The 17907-nt window shown below is 34.7% G+C and overlaps 1 protein-coding gene across 10 annotated transcripts in view; it reads left to right on the top strand.

The window, feature by feature from the left end:
- The window catches only part of LOC309803826 (ankyrin repeat and KH domain-containing protein 1), a 124136-nt gene that overhangs the window by 45115 nt on the left and 61114 nt on the right, over positions 1-17907 (top strand). For 5 of the 10 annotated variants that reach the window (XM_082620600.1, XM_082620595.1, XM_082620594.1 and 2 more), the window contains exons 8-11: positions 364-601; positions 829-1020; positions 5768-5877; positions 16734-16790. In XM_082620600.1, the coding sequence (XP_082476726.1) occupies positions 364-601; positions 829-1020; positions 5768-5877; positions 16734-16790 (597 nt within the window). Of the gene's footprint in view, positions 1-363; positions 602-828; positions 1021-5767; positions 5878-16733; positions 16967-17907 lie in introns of those variants that run through there. The other 5 variants (XM_082620597.1, XM_082620596.1, XM_082620599.1 and 2 more) reach the window with 2 other exon arrangements.

Here is a 17907-nt window from a genome sequence, read left to right as displayed (position 1 = left end):
GTAGTATAAACAGTAATTATTTTATTTTGAGTTACTGTTGACTATGGATTTAACAATGTTTTGAACTTCAAAGAATGTGCAAATTCAAAATTATTTGGAGTTGTAACTGTGTCTCACAAGTCTGATTCTTGTGGAAAATTTTGGGCTTGCTCAAAAGTAAGATAAAATAATTTTAATGGACTTTTGGTAAGATAGATATCAAAAATTGTTCAGATGGTCATGGTAATATACATGCCTCTAAGCTGCCTCTCCTTTTTTTTCCTCTTGTCTTTCCTCAATCTCTTGCTTTTCTTCTCCCACTTAAAAAATATCAAAACAAAACAAAAATTCCTTTCTTCTTGTTTTACTTCTGAAAATCTGCAGGATGGACATGTAGAGGTGGCACGTTTGCTTTTGGATAGTGGTGCTCAAGTGAATATGCCTGCAGATTCATTTGAGTCTCCATTAACGCTAGCTGCCTGTGGAGGACACGTTGAATTGGCAGCTCTACTTATTGAGAGGGGCGCAAATCTTGAGGAAGTTAATGATGAAGGATACACTCCCTTGATGGAAGCTGCTCGGGAAGGACATGAAGAGATGGTAGCACTACTCTTAGCACAAGGTAAAATAGTTTTACTTCCTAAATTTAAAAATCGATTTCCTTTGGTTTTTTTGTGTCAGTATCCCTGAAGTTTACTACAACTCAGATTTTTTTGCATTGATGATACAATAAATTATCAACACCCTGGAAGGAGCCCCAGAAGCAGAGAAAAGATAATTATCACAAATCAGAACACTTTATTGTAAGTCTTTTGTAACTAGTTTTATCTATTTTCATGCTTTCCTCAGGAGCAAATATAAATGCTCAGACAGAAGAAACCCAAGAAACTGCTCTGACATTGGCTTGCTGTGGAGGATTTTCTGAAGTTGCAGACTTCCTGATTAAGGCAGGGGCTGACATAGAACTTGGCTGCTCCACACCTCTGATGGAAGCTTCTCAGGAGGGACACCTGGAGTTGGTTAAATATTTACTGGCTGCTGGTATGTGGCTTTAAAAACGCCTTTTAGAAAAAGACTTTTATATTGCTTTCATAACTTTAACAATTAACCATAACTTTTTCAACTTTCTACAAAAGTTGAAAGACAGATCCATAATTTAACTCTCTTCTTAGGCTTTTAAATCTCCAAAAATGTCATTTTTTTAGAAGGTTTCTTAGAGTTATTAATGTTTACTTGGTGACTGTAAGGCTTCCCATTGACCTTATCTTTCCATTGAATGTTTGTGGCTTTAGGAGGGGAGAAGTTAGTTCCTCCTAGTGTCTATTAATAAGAGGAGGTGGGGATGACATAGAGGTTGTAACTTGATACCCTTAAGCCTGTTCATTTCTTGACATTTCTGACTTCTCAATAAAAATAAGAAAGAAAGAATGAACGAACAAGTGGGAATGTTTTTTTTTGGCAGAAGTATTTAGTTTTGGGGGGGGTTTGTTTATTTGTTTTTAGATATTTATTTGGCTGCATTGGGTCTTAGTTGTGGCATGCGGGATCTTCATTGCAGCGTGAGGGATCTTTGTTGTGGTGCGGGCTCTTCGTTGCGGCATGCAGGCTTCTCTCTAGTTGTGGCATGTGGGCTCCAGAGCGTGTGGGCCCAGTAGTTGTGGCGAATGGGCTCTCCAGTATGGCACGCGAGCTCTAGAGTACGTGGGCTTAGTTGCCCCGTGGCATGTGGGATCTTAGATCCCCGACCAGGGATCGAACCGGCGTCCCTGCGGAAAGTGGATTCTTAACCACTGGACCACCAGGGAAGTCCCAGAAGTATTTAGTTTTAAAATAATTTGTGCTTTATATATTGTTAACCAGTGGTAAGAAGTAAGTTTTTTTACATAGAATATTTGTAGTTTTATATAGAGCAAGTTAAGGATATATCAGAAAAAATTGATCCAGACAGATATAAACCTTTATATATCCTTTAGAAGTAGTATAAAATTTTTTATCCATATCTAATAAGTTGTTTAAAACTTGACATATAGGGCTTCCCTGGTGGCGCAGTGGTTGAGAGTCCGCCTGCCGATGCAGGGGACACGGGTTCGTGCCCCGGTCGAGGAAGATCCCACATGCCGCGGAGAGGCTGGGCCTGTGAGCCATGGCCGCTGAGCCTGCGCGTCCAGAGCCTGTGCTCCGCAACGGGAGAGGCCACAACAGTGAGAGGCCCGCGTACCGCAAAAAAAAACAAAAAAACAAAAAACTTGACATATAAAGAAATTAATACATAAAGGAAAATAAAATATTTAGCAAAACTTTATTCATCCTTTATTGTTAATATTAATTTGATTATAGCCCAGCATCAATTATTCCTTTGAATTATTATTGCAATAATTTCTTAATCCAGATCATTAATGGTTTAGATGATTGTTTAGATTTTGAACCAATTTACAAACCAACCATACAGGCTGACCTCTTCCTTGACTCAAATACTATTATTTGCTGTAGTTAGTAAATGTATGTGCATTATTCAGTCATTTTTCCTTCATTATTTTCTGTAACTGTCTGTGTCCCATTCAGGAGTCTTTCTTTACCAGTGCTTATCAGTCTTCATTCTCCCCACATCCCTTTAAGTAGTCAAGATATTGTTAAGAGGCGTTTAAAAGAAGGAATAAATAGGGGCTTGAGAGGATCCCACATGGCGCGGAGCGGCTGGGCCCGTGAGCCATGGTCGCTGGGCCTGTGCGTCCGGAGCCTGTGCTCCGCAACGGGAGAGGCCACAACAGTGAGAGGCCTGCGTACCGCAAAAAAAAAAAAAAAGGAATAAATAATGTTAACTAAGAAATCACCAGACATTCTGCTCAGCTCATGTGTACAGTCATGTTACATAACTTCCCTAAGCAAATCAAGCTAATAAGTGACAGGGCCAATATTCAAACTTAGAACTCCTGACATTGTTTTTTCTGTTGCATCACCACTGATTCTCATATTTAGCTACTTTTGCTAATTTGAAGTAGGTAGTTTCTGGAACTATTTTGGGGGCCTGAGAATCACTTTTTATGTGATCACTACCTAAAACAATTTTTTTCCAGATTAGAGTGTGATTTATTTACATGCATTTCTTCTTATAGTGTAGCACTAAAGAAGAATCCAACAAGTCTTTTAATACATTGCCTATACAGTTTTTTTTAAAAAATTAAAAAACCTTTTGTTGTGGCATTTTTTCAAACATTTAGAAAATATGATGAATCCTAAGAACCCATCACCCAGCTTTAAGAATCTCATTTCATCTCTACTTCCTCTATATACCCCACTTATTTTTATATAATATTTATTTCAAATAATTAAACATTAAATTTTTTTATTGAGAGATAATTGACATACAACATTATATTAGTTTCAGGTGTACAAAATAATGATTTGATATTTGTGTATATTGTGAAATCACCACCAGAATAAGTCTAGTTAATATCCGTCTCCACACATAGTTATAAAAACATTTTAAAATTAACATTTAAATTTTTTAAATTTGAAAATAAATTTGTTTTTATAAATTATCAATTAATATTTCAGTATGTATCTCTAAAAGACAGTCTCTTTTAAAAGTAACCACAAAGGGCTTCCCTATTGGCACAGTGGTTGAGAGTCCGCCTGCCGATGCAGGGGACATGGGTTCGTGCCCCGGTCCGGGAGGATCCAACATGCCACGGAGTGGCTGGGCCCGTGAGCCGTGGCCGCTGAGCCTGCACGTCCGGAGCCTGTGCTCCGCAACGGGAGAGGCCACAACAGTGAGAGGCCCGCATACCACACAACACACAAAAAGAGTAACCACAGTACCATTTCCTTACATAAATTTTTAAAAGAATAATTCCTTGGTGTCATTAAATATCCAGGCAGTTTTCATATTTTCCTGATAGTCTTATAAATGTGTATGTGTCCGTTTAATGACTTTTTTGAATTAGGATTCAAATAAGATTCATACAGTAACTCTTGATCAATACATCTCTTAAGTCCCTTTAATTTATGGGCTCTTCATCATCTTTCTTTTTTTTTTCCCTTGCAAGTTTTGGTTGAAGACATGAAATGTTTATCCTTTAGGCTTCCCAGAGTATGGATTTTGCTAATTGCACCTCCACGATTTCATTTAACTTGTTTTTCTGTCCCTTGGATTTTCTATAAGTAGTACTTAGATCTAGAGACTTGATTGAATTCAGGTATGATGTATGTTTGTTTTGTTCTGTTTTGTTTTTAAGACTACTTCATGGGTAATATTTGTGTACTTTCTTCAGGAGGTAGTAAATGTCTGATTGTCTCTCTTTTTGATTATTAGATATTGATGATCATTGCTTAGATCCATTAATTCGTTAAAGGTTACAAAGTGGTAATATTCTAAATGCTATTATTCCTTCCTTGTTTATTAGCAGAAATATGTCTGTAAAGAGAAACTTCCCTTCATCAACTATTTGGTTACTCTTAGGTATAAATCATTTAGGAACAGTAGTATAAATGTTTGATTTTTCCCCCCCTTTCCTCTCCCCCCCTCACCCCAAATAATGAGGTGGACCCCTAGTATCCTTCACTGGTGACCAATGAAGTGGTTTTTTTGTTTTTGATTGGAACATGATTTTGAACTTCTAGATTTAAACATACATGATGGCTTTTATTCTATCATAGTCCTCATTCTTTTTGATGTAAAAATTGCTGAAAGACAATTTCACTATCTTTGGTCAATAAGTTTAGCTCCTAAATCCTTTTGGTGTGACCTCATTATAGTCTCTGTTTCCATGCTTTTTGATATTGCTAGGTGTTTCAGGACCATCTTATACAGATTCTCCCCCAGTCTTGGAACCAATTATTTCTTTAAGAAGCCCTAATTTCATTTAGTAGGATATGGTACTTAGAGATCACAATCTTAGCTAGAGATGCTATTTTGGCTTGATCTTTCATTGTCTCTAGGCCTTTTTAGTTGGTCAGAGTGAGGAAATATTTTTCTTACAGATAATAATACAACATGAATTCATGTCAGTACTTCCAATTCAGAACCATACGGTTTTACTTAACTTCAATCTTTTATCTGTGTTTTCTCTCAGCCATGCCCCTAATTTCACTCACCAAAGGCTCATTTGATTTTTACCACAATATCCATAGAATAGAAACCAAAACTACTGTCAATATGATTTCTGAAAACTGTTTGATATTTTTGGCTTTAGCAGTCCTTTTATTTCTTAGGGTATATCTTACTGGGGATGTATAGGCAGATTACTATTATTATTTTTTAAAATAAATTTATTTATTTATTTATTTTGGCTGCGTTGGGTCTTTGTTGCTGTGCGCGGGTTTTTCTCTGGTCGCGTCGAGTGGGGGCTACTCTTTGTTGTAGTGTGTGGGCTTCCCATTGCGGTAGCTTCTCTTGTTGCGGAGCACAGGCTCTAGGCACGTGGACTTCAGTAGTTGCAGCACGTGGCTCAGTAGTTGTGGGTCGCGGGCTCTAGAGCACAGGCTCAGTCGTTGTGGCGCATGGGCTTAGTTGCTCTGCGGCATGTGGGATCTTCCCGGACCAGGGCTCAAACCCGTGTCCCCTGCATTGGCAGGCGGATTCTTAACCACTGTGCCACCAGGGAAGTCCAGATTATTGTATTTTTTATTCATTTGGTATAGTTCCTTTCTGTGTGGCTAAAAGCATTTTTCCAAAACATTTAAAGGAAAATTAGGATTCTTAAAATCTGATATTTTCATATTTAGAGTTTATGAGTTTCACCAAATTATAAAATTCATAAAGTAAATGTGTAATTTTTTTGTTTGCCAGGTGCTAACGTTCATGCTACAACAGCAACAGGAGACACAGCCTTAACCTACGCTTGTGAAAATGGACATACGGATGTTGCAGATGTTTTACTTCAAGCAGGGGCTGATTTAGTAAGATATTTTTAATTTCAAATATTTTTGTGTGAATGTTAATACTCCTTTATTTTTAACATTTAGAAAACACTAGTAAAGAAGATCAATAGTGTGCATGCTTTGTATAAAATAACTTTTAAAAGTTTGGCTACTTGTTCTAGTTGTTGCATTTATTAAATGTATTTGAAAATAGTTTTTAAAAGGGCATATGCTGTTTCTTTTCCTAGGTAAAAATATTTGTTTCTTTATTCCTCTCACCCCAGTCCCATTTGACATTCTTGAACCTTTTTAACTGCCCTTTATTAGACATATAAATTCAATGATATGTTTGCAACATAGAATAACCTGTCAGATCACTTTGAGTGATTTTTTTTGTTTTTCTAATTAGTTAGACATTTAAAATAAAGCTACTGTCATCTTCCTAACAACATTATTACAGCATTTCATTCTTTTTCTGTTCTTTTAATATCTTCTATTTTGGCTTTTCAAAGTTTCAAATTAGATGGCAGGTTCATATGTGTAATAATCCTTACAACTGTGGGAAATTATAAATAATATCCCACTTAAAGGTTTATGCTTCTTGCTGAAATGTTTGCTTTGACTAATTTTTATTTTGTGAGAGTATTTTGAACTGCTCTCTAGAGTTTCTTCCAGAATTCCCTTTTGTATTTCTTAAAAATCTGTGTGAGACACGCATAGTTATAAATGCTGTAGAGAATTAACTTTATTAATTTCAGTTATTTAGAAAAAACTGTGCAAGTATTGTCTTTTAAACCATTTCCAATAACAGACATTCCCCCCCAAAATACCTGAGAACATTGTTGGAAAATAATTATTGACTATAATAAGTGTATAGTGTAATTATGCTATTTATTTATCATCATTTCTACTAATAATAAATATTGTAGTGATAAGACTAGCATTCATTCTCATTAATTAGGATCTGCCAGTTAGAATTTCTAAGAGGTGTACTTTTTTCGTTTGAAAATTATGATGGATATGTTAAGTAGATCTTAATCTTCTGCCTTCTTTCTTTATCTCATTCCTTTTTTTAGAGTTGCTTCGGGTCATCTAAAAATTAAGAATTGAAGCATTTCATCACTTGGAATAAACAGGGTAGAGCCTAGAAGCTTAGATATATAAGCAAAGTTTAATACTCTTATCCTCTGAATTCTTATCAAAATTCTTCCTTCTTCCATTTTTCCATAGCTAAGTTACTTTCTTGACTAATTTGCTAGTTCTTCTAAAAATGTTAAATAGGAAAAGAGGAATTATCTGTTAAATGCACTTTAAAGTATAGCAAAACCTTATTGATTTTTGACAAAGTTAAAAATTTGTTATGAGATATTTTTAAATGCCCTTTAAAACAAAGGGCATTTAAAAATAGAAAATAAAATAGTTGTTTTCTGTTTTTTATTTTTATAGTTTTCTGGAATTAGGTAAATTGTGATTAAAATTCCCGAGAAGAATTTCATTAAATAAGCAGATTGAAAGATTTGAATTTACCATACTGTTTTACATTCAAAATATAAGATTAAAAAATGGCTCAGATAAATATTTACCTTAAGTACAAAGGTAATACTGTTATTCGAACGTAACTGTTTTTCTCTTTTGCAAACCGTCTTTGCATTCATATATACATGTAATTATAATCATAGTATAGTACAGTTTTTTTCTATTTTCCAGAATGTGTGTTCTGTCATAATCTTTTCCATTTTGCTACATATTCTCTATATTTATAACTTGTGCATAATATTCCATCAAGTTGATGAGCCATAATCATTCACTTATTATTGAACTTTTGACTTGCTTTTTATTTTTCACTGTTGTAAATACTGCTAGATTTAATAATTTCACGTGCATAATTTTTTCTCCTTTTGAATTATTTCATATATTAATTTTTCACTTTAAAAAATGTATTCCTATTTTATGCTTTTGCTATCTGTGGAGAGATATTTCACTTTTAATATTAGTTATTTTCCTGATTGTAAAAAGTAATTCTTGTTCTTTATAGAAAATGTGGAAAGTATGGAAAAGCATAGTAAGTTTGATATTTAAAACCTATAAATAATTTCAGGCTTTACTATAAGCCATAGGCGGGAAACAAAAGACCTAGTCAAAAACAAGAAGTGAGTAAAGCAGGCAGATCAGTCCCTGAGTCCTGAGGAAGAAAATAACTGATAATTCTTGCTAGCTGGACCTAAAAAGACAGTAGCACCTTTCTTGTCCTTCATTCTTTTCTGTCACCTCCTAGTATCTGTTTAGGACTGTAGTAATTTCCTCCAGTGGTTTGGAATTGGAAGACTACACTCCCATTGCGTGGAGTGGAGATGTATTCCATTTCTGGCATCCCATAGATGTATTCTTGATATCTAGGTTTGGTAGTTCTTTAAGTTAAATTGTTTGTTTGTTTGTTTTCGTGGGCTAGCTGAGAACCTTCATTTTGGGGGGAACTATTTTTACCTTCGGTTTTAAATAAGAACGCACAAGTCAACCTTTGAAACACAATCTGGACCATGCTCTGTTAGATTTTTAGAGCTTAACTTTTGCCACAATTTAAGGCTGTTATTACATATTTTTTAAAGAGCTTAAAAGTTGTTGTCTCTCATTTTTAAAAATATTCTGTAGAATCAGTTAGGATATTAATCACAATTTTATAAAAATGTAATGCAACAATTTGGATTTCTTATATTGTTTCCTGAGATGAAACTGAGAGGTTTTAAGGCTTTTTATTCTACATGTGTAGTAGGTATAGTTTAGAACTTAGTTTTAAAGGAAATCTAGACAGTTTTTTATTTAATGCTTTTTTAAAAATCCACAACCAGAACTGTTAGTATACTTGAGCATTTTCAGGTAGATCCTCAAAATATGTGCATGTTCTCATTTGAAACTTAGTTATTTGAAATTTTATTTTTTCTTGTTTTAAAAATATTTAAAATGAAAAAATATTTGATATTTCCAGTAAAAAAAAAACCCTGAATATCCATCATATTTAAAAGGTTATGGATTGATATGTAACTTGTCTACCTTTGTAATAATTGCATAAATTTGAATAATCCATTATTAAAAACCTTTGGACTAGGTTAGTTCTCTTAAATAAGCCACTTAAAATGTTCCTTTTGGAAATCAAAAATTAAATGAAATAAAAAATTGTCCATTAATTCCAGAGTTCTTTTTGAAAATTCTCCCTATTTAATATGCAAAATCATTTTAACTACTCAATAAGCAGAGAGCCTTGAACAAATCACCTAATCCATATCTTCCATATAGTTGCACTTCTTGTTACCACTGTAATGGGAATAATTATATATTGAAATAAAGATTATTCCTTTATGTACTTTCTTTCTCTGCATAGCATCTTTTGTTTATTGGGCCCAAATTAGTTTTTAGTATTTGGTGTGATTACAAGTATAATATGATGTAAACCCATTGTTAGAAAGTTTGTATTAAAACACATTAGCATTCTGTAGTATACTTAAAATCTAAAAGAAATTTTTAAAAAAAGAAAAATAAATAAACCAGCCTTTGGAAACTAATCTTATTTCTCTGAAAAGGAATATACTATGTGTCCTTACAAGTTTGTTATTGAACTGCTTGACCAGAAATAACCAATAAACACCATTTAAAAATCAAAATTGAGTGACTCTCCTGGTGGTCCAGTGGTTAAAACTCCACACTTCCACTGCAGGGGGCATGGGTTCAATCCCTGGTCTGGGAACTAAGATCCCATATGCCGTGAGGCGCGGCCAAAAAAATAAATAAATAAAAATAAAATTGACATCTGCAATATTAAAAAAAACGAAAACTGAAGTTGATTCAGTTCTATTGTCTTTGAGTCACTCCTGGTGTCCTGTATAACTATTACTTTAGGCCATTCTCCCCAGTTACTGGTCTTTAGACCAAAAGGCAGAGTTTTAATATTTCATTCTTATTCGTATCTTGATAGCTTACTTCAGCTAAAGCATTTATATGGCTTGATTTCTTTTACCACAGTCCTCTAGCCCCCTCTTTACTATTACTTTTGTGTTCAAGGTGGAGAATTTGCATAGTTAACTATTCAACAGTATAACTTGGATTGTAAAACCCTACTCTGCTTCTTTTTTTTTTTCTCTTGCTTGCTTTTAATTTTGACTTACTTTGTTATCTATGTTTTCCTGGCTTCCATGCCCAACCATGTTATTGTTATAGAGATGATCCATCTCTATGAAAGATGACTGCATCAGGTCAGAGTTTCCAAAGGCCCTAATAATAGGATGTTTAGGTGGCAACAGTGTTGGTTAACATGTCAGTGTTGTTTTGTTTTTCTGTTTTATATATATATATATATATATATATATATACATATATATATAGTAGGAGTTTTTGTTGTGTTTTATTTTTTATTTATTTTTTTTCTTCCAGGTTTATTAAGGTATAATTGACATACAGTACTGTATAAGTTTAACTTGTGATTATCACAATAAATTTAGGAACCTCTGTCATCTCATATAGATACAAAATTAAAGAAATAGAAAAAAAATTTATTCCTTGTCATGAGATCTCTTAGGATTTGCTCTCTTAACAACTTTCATATATAACATACAGCAGTGTTAATTATATTTATCATGTTGTATAATACATCCCTAGTACTTACTTATAACTTGAAGTTTGTACAGAGTTGCTTTGATTTGGTGGTGTTTCTGGTTTTCAAACCATTTGTAAAGATGATGGAATCTTTCTCTTTTCATCATGGCATGTTAATTTCAGCACTAAAACCTTGATACATTTGTTGAGATAAAATAAATATTTGTCATCTGTGGAATTTCCTTCACATGTATTTGCCAGCAAAGCTAAGGTTGGAAAGGGAGAGTGATATATAAATCCCGTAAATTAGTATTCCTTCCTTCTCTACAGCTCCTTGGCCTTTCATTTCTAGAAGAGGAACTCAAGTAGTATTTCCCATAATAAACAACTGACATAGATATTAGAGAAGGTAAATATATTCTAGTTGTGTTCACATAAAGATTTTTTATGATCCACTTTAGCATGTTACAGGCCTTCATTGCTATTTGAAAGTAAATCTACTAAAAGGAAGAAATACCTGTGGAAGGCATCCTGTAATCCTGTATCTGAATGGAAGGCTAATGAGTGACAAAGGCTACACTTAGTTATTTAGAAAGAACTCAACATTAGAGATGCTACTGAGCATTAGACAAGACACCGGAATTTTCATCACAGCCATCAGGTCACTGGTCTATAAGTAAATAGTTGCCTCAATATTCTCATCTGTGAAATGAAATCTAGTGTTATTTTCTGGACTGTTTTACCCAAGTCCTGTAAATATTCTTTCTTTGACTATGCTGGGTGTCCTAGGGCAAATCACTTAGATTCCCTAGCCTTCTTTTGTTTTTCTTTCTCATCTCCCCCCTTTCCTTTATTTTATGAGGGGTTTGGACCAGAAGATCTTTAATGATGCGGCTTAAGAAATCTAATTTTATGATTTTTAAAGAACAGGTTAACTAGCTACTTGTTTGGAGGTATCAGATGGACTAGATGAGTACTTAGCCCAAGAATGTGTAAAGTGCTATGGGAATCTTGAAGAAAATGAAATTTTAAGGTGTGAGTCATAATAATAGTGATGTGTTACACAAATTATTCTCTCTTAAAATCTTTGGGTATATTAAATGTATCTTTAATTACTTAATTTTGGGCATTATTTATAATTAATAATTAGCAGATTTAGCTTATTATAAAATATTTTAATAGATAAAAGTTACTAATCCCTAGAAAACACAGTAATGTGGTAAGGCCACCCCAGTAAAGAATAATTTGGCATTATAATGCTAAATCATTATCTCTCCCACCCTATCTTTTTACTATCAGTATTTTATCCTACTTAAATACTGTCAAAGAAGTAGGAAGAGTTTCCTTAACATGGATTTTTATTGTAAGTAAACTATTTTCGTAAGAATAAAATCTCTCCAGTTATCTTTGGAATTGTTCAATTACGAATTTATTCTTCTTTTCCTTTGGTTAAACTTTATTTTGAGTAGCAGAATAAACTTTTGTTACATCCTCTTCTTCTCATCTTATATGCCTTCAACTTCTCAAAATTTCCTTTCTTTAGGAGTGTTTTTTCAGCTTTGGCTTTCAAGTGTACATAGGTAATGCCCAGTGAGAGACAAGGAATTTAGAAATACCGTTTTACTTTGAGATGTTAGCCACCTTGAAAATAGGGGTGGAAGACAGAGAGGTTTTTCCAAGGACAAGATAGGACATGGTTTCTCTCTTTAAGCTCATAATAAATCTGCTTTAGATGCAGTAGATCAAAGAAAATAAATAGAACCAACCTAAAGAAGTGTGGTGGGCACACAGTGTTGCTAATTCTGGGTCTTTGCCATATTGAATAATAGTTGGTCCTATGCAAATCAGTTATTTTTTATTTTTTATTTTTTGCGGTACGCGGGCCTCTCCCGTTGCGGAGCACAGGCTCCGGACGCGCAGGCTCAGCGGCCATGGCTCATGGGCCCAGCCGCCCCGCAGCATGTGGGATCTTCCGGGACCGGGGCACGAACCCGTGTCCCCTGCATCGGCAGGCGTACTCTCAACCACTGCACCACCAGGGAAGCCCTTTTCTTATTTTTAAATAGGTAATATGTAATACTTTTACATGGTTCAAAATTCATAGAGTATAAAATATCCCATGGGCACCCAGTTTCCCTCTCTGTTGGCAGTCAATGTTGTTCACTACTTGTATCCTTCCAGAGATATTTTATATATGTATGATGAAAATTTACATCTTGAAAGAAACATATTCTAATTAATGCTTAGTGCTTTGTATAATTCCTTACTGAAATGGAATTTTGATTTTTAGTATACTAATTTTCTCTGTAGAATTGATCATAACTTTTAAAGGTTTATTATTTTTAATGTTGGAATGAAAGTCGAAGCACTTCTGCACTGAGTAAATTGCACCCCTTGAATATGTTGTACTGGTCTATCACTGATTTTCCTCCCTAACCATGAAGTAAGCTCTTTGACCCTTGTTGCTTTTCTTAGACTGTGTTCTAGCCAAATGAACTTTGGGGGGCCTTTTCCTAGCATAGTTGAGCTAGTGGAAACTGGGTGATTTGGACATGGATACATTAGCACCCTCCGGTTCTTAATCCTGGAAATTAGATTTGATATGGACTTACCTTAAAAGAAACAAAAATTTTGAAGGATCAGTTTGTTATCTATATTAAATCTTAGGAAATAGAGGATTTCTATTTCTTTTCTATATCCTCTTTTGTAAGATTTTTTTTAATTTAAGCAATATGTTGTGTGTCTTTCAACATTTCTATACATTCAAGCACATATATATTCTGTGTATGTGGGCTATATGTCTTTTTTATATGAATAGATTTGTTACCACATATACTGTTCTGAAACTTTTTTCTTTTTAATATAATATTTTTCTGTCAATTCCTAAGATTTCTCATTCTTTTTCACAGGTACCCAGTGTTCTATATAATTTATTAACCATTTATTTATTCATAAACATCTGGGTTATTATAATTTTTAAGTATTACAAATGGTACTGCACTAAATATTGTTATGTACATTTATGTATTTTTGCTACTTTTGTGAATATATCTATAGGGATAAATTCCTAGAAGTGAAATTGCCGGTTTTCAGAGGGTCCACCTCTAAAAGTTTGATAGCTGCTGCAAAACTGTACAAAAATGCTGAACTAGTCTATACTTCTACTAACAGTTGAGGTCTCCTGATTCTTATATTCTCATTAACATGGGTTAGATTTCCCCTCCCTTCCTTTTCCTTCTTCCTTCCTTCCTTTTTTTATGGTTTAATTTTCTAATCTCTGATCATAGTCCCCATGTTTCTTTTATCTAAAAAAATCCCTGTGTTCCAAGTAGACCTATGAGCTGCTCACTAATTGCTGAACTAATTTTTGAACTATATAAAACACAGGTATAAAGTTACTTCATGGAAAAGTATTTATTCAGACATCATTTACAAATGCAAATTTTGAAATATTTTGTTAATTTCTTTTAAAAAACTGATTTTTAAAAAATCAAATATTTAGACAATGTTTATTGACTCCATTCTGGAGAGGAGATTAATGTGTCTTCCACCATAGGATTTTCATGAGTTATTTTATTATTACATTGTCGTGATTTTATAACATTTACATTCTGTTTTATGACCCTATTATTTCTCAAAGTTGTTTAACTTTAACTGTATATTTAGGTGGATTCAGTGTTTACCTTACTAGTCTTTCATATTATGTAGACTCTGAATTCCTGATTTCCTGAACTTGACTTACCTTTTGGCTGGCTGATACTGGTATTTTGTTTTGAATTTACTTTCCTCAACCAAAAGAAGGAGTTCACAGGTGCTTGCATTTTTGATATTACTGTATGTTATATTTATAAATGAATGTAGCTAAATATAAAATTAATGAATCACTTGTTTTTTCCCCTCAAAATTCTAAGCCCTCTATTCTACTGTCTTCTGGTATTAAATATTGCCAAAACCTGCTAGAATATTCCCCATTATATGTAAGTGATTTCCTTTCTGCCTGGATTATCATAAGATTCTTTCATTATACTTAAACCTCTATGATTTCCCCAGGATGTGTCTTGGTGTTTATTATTTTATAATAGTTTTTCCTGGAAAACCGTGAGTGCTTTCTATTTAAAGATTTTAGTTCATCCTCTCTCCCCTCTCCTTTTCTTTCTCCTTCTCCTCATCCTTCTCCAGTGTTTTTCTATTACAGCCTTGAATACTTCTTTTTCTGTTCTGTTTTCTTCTGGGACATTTATTATCCATATATTGAATCTCCCTTATTATCTTTATGTCTGATTCTTTTCATTTCTTTGTCCTTTTCCTCTGTATTGTTTCTTTCTTAAGCCCATCCACCAGGTCACTATTTTTTCTGTATACTTCTTGCTGCTTCTAATGTGGTTTTTGTGGTTTCATCATTACTTAGTATCTTCTGCTCTTCCAACTCACTTTTTTTTCCTGATAAATTTATTTATTTATTTTTGGCTGCATTGGGTCTTCATTGCTGCACACGGGCTTTTCTCTAGTTGCAGCGAGCGGGGGCTGCTCTTTGTTGAAATGCGCAGGCTTCTCATTGCGGTGGCTTCTCTTGTTGTGGAGCACAGGCTCTAGATGTGCGGACTTCAGTAGTTGTGGCACGTGGGCTCAGTAGTTGTGGCTCACGGGCTCTAGAGTGCGGGCTCAGTAGTTGTGGCACACAGGCTTAGTTGCTCCGTGGCATATGGGATCTTCCTGGACCAGGGTTCGAACATGTGTCCCCTGCATTGGCAGGCAGATTCCTAGCCACTGCGCCACCAGGGAAGTCCCCCAACTCACTTCTTTTTTATTTATTTATTTATTTATTTTTGGCTGTGTTGGGTCTTCATTGTAGTGCACAGGCTTCTTATTGTGGTGGCTTCTCTTGTTGCAGAGCACAGGCTCTAGGTGTATGGGCTTCAGTAGTTGCGGCTCGTGGGCTCAATAGTTGTGGTGCACGGGCATACTTGCTCCGTGGCATGTGGGATCTTCCCGGAGCAGGGCTCGAACCCATGTCCCCTGCATTGGCAGGCAGATTCTTAACCACTGTGCCACCAGGGAAGTACCCCCAACTCCGTTTTAAGTTTCCTCTTGCTATTATATCACTTTGTTCCACTAGTTAAAGCGTTCATATTCTCTTTAATATTTTTGAAAGTACAAGGGAATATTTGACTAAAATTTTGTTTCCATTTTTGTAGGAACTTCTTAATAGGTTCTGTGTTGGATACTTTGTGCTTATTTATTCTTATTTGAATGGAGCTTGTCTTTGTTGAAAATCATATGGGGATGAGGAAGGGAGAAGTGAGCTTTAACAGTCAGCTTGTTCAAATCATAGAGTTGAGGGCTTCCCTGGTGGCGCAGTGGTTGAGAGTCTGCCTGCCGATGCAGGGGACGCGGGTTCGTGCCCCGGTCTGGGAAGATCCCACATGCCGTGGAGCGGCTGGGCCCATGAGCCATGGCCGCTGAGCCTGTGCGTCCGGAGCCTGTGCTCCGCAACGGGAGAAGCCACAACAGTGAGAGGCCCGTGTACCGAAAAAAAAAAAAAAAAAAAATCATAGAGTTGACTCAGAATACTTTCTCACTAAATCTCTACCATGGGAGCATGCATCCCCCTAGGGTAAGCATATCATCCAGGGTAGGAGGTAGGAGTGACTTAGGGTGAAGCCTTCTCTAGGCCACATTTCTTTTATTTGGAGATAATAGTTGATCCTGGTCAGTGATTGCAATTCTTATTACTGTTTGTTCATCCATCTCCCTGTCTCATCTTTGAGTACTTTCTCCCTGTCTGGAGACTAGATCTAGAGAAAATACAGATATTCCATCTCTCAAGTTCTTTCAAGTCTCCTGTTTTAGTTGAAAAGTGTGAGCACTAAGTTCATTTATAATGGGTGGAGGAGGTACTACAGAACTATTTAATCATACAGTATTTTTCCTACTTTTATCTCTCAGCTTCTGATATTCGCAAATCTTTTGATTAAATTATTTTCCTTGGTTAGATATTAAGATGCTGCTCTATTTTCTGTGGTTTTAGTTGTATTTGGAGATAAAGGCATGAGTTCAAAAACTTTAGCAGAATTATGTCTGCATATGTTAAGGTTTATATTGAAGTTATATTGGTAGAGAACCGTATTATCATACTTAAAAATCATACTCTGTTCATGAGATTATGGTCTCTACAGATGAGAATCTTTTCAGTTGAAGATCCTGAGTTAATAACGCCCAGCACCTGAAGTACTGGTCACAAGGTCTTCATGGCCAAATGTGATTTTCGTTTTTGGAATAAGATCCGTGAGTTCTTCTTTTTCCTTTCACAGGACAAGCAGGAGGACATGAAGACTATTTTGGAGGGCATAGATCCGGCCAAGCATCAGGTGAGGGTGGCCTTTGATGCTTGTAAGCTACTACATAAAGAATAGATGATGTAGGTAACCAGAACTCTGGATATCTGAATTCCAGTCAAGAAGTTCCAGGACCCTGTTGGGTGACAAAGGAAATCCTCTTCAATTGAAAAAGATTATGAAGTTCCAATAAAAAGAGATTTACATTACTAGTAGTTTGCTTCCTTAGTATTCTTTTTATGTGGTATTCCTAAAAAAAAAAATCTCTTAGGTTAAAATAGATTTTCTTATTCAGATAGTTTTTGCATTCTCCCTTATTGAGGGAGTTAAGATAACCCAGAGAGAAAGTCTCAGTCATAAAGCCCTTTGTATTCAACTTTGTTCAACAAAAATCTGAAACTCAGATTTAGGGTGATATATTGGATTTTTTTCTATATAATCCTCAAATAAACAACAAAAAAACAGTTTAGTGAAACATTTACTATATTGCTCATGCCCTAATTTCTATAAAATTAAAATTTTCTTCTTAAAATCCTCTCATGTAACCTTGTTCTAAGATTGTCTTTTAAGAAGGTGAATACTTGTTGATAAACAAACATTTCTTTTGAAAAAAAATGTGTGGAATTTGTGCCTGATGCTTTTAAAAGTCAAGCAAATTTAATATCCATTGTAATCCAGAGAGATTTGTTTACACTCAGGAGCAGTGCTTAATTTTTAAATTAGGAATAAGTTGTGATTGCTTCACAATTAATTTAGGCCATCTAAAATAAATTTTTCAGTGTCAAGCCACTCTTAACCATAATGCTTATTAAGTATCTTTTTTATTGGCTTTTGGAATGAGAAATTGTTATATATTCATTCTATTTTGAAGAAAGTAAATAAATTTCTTTCACAAAATACTATTTGAAAATGTAAACTTTTACTCAGTTTATATAATACCTGTGGCTCCTATCAGGAATGTAAAGCTGAGTGTTAGTTCAGATAAAGTTATTTTTTTCTCCCTGGATTTGTTAAAGAAAATGTGATTTTAAATCTGTCTCTCTAGCTGTAAGTCTCAAGACTTGGGATACTTTTTAAAATTGAGGTTTGCGGCCCCACTTTTAGAGGTTCAGATTCAGCAGATCTGAAATGGGGAGTCTGCATTTTAAAT

Source organism: Mesoplodon mirus, assembly GCF_964341445.2.
Source record: "Mesoplodon mirus genome assembly, chromosome: 5".
Classification (NCBI taxonomy): domain Eukaryota; kingdom Metazoa; phylum Chordata; class Mammalia; order Artiodactyla; family Ziphiidae; genus Mesoplodon; species Mesoplodon mirus.
Note: the sequence above shows the minus strand (reverse complement) of the source record. Positions and strands in the feature narration are given on the sequence as shown.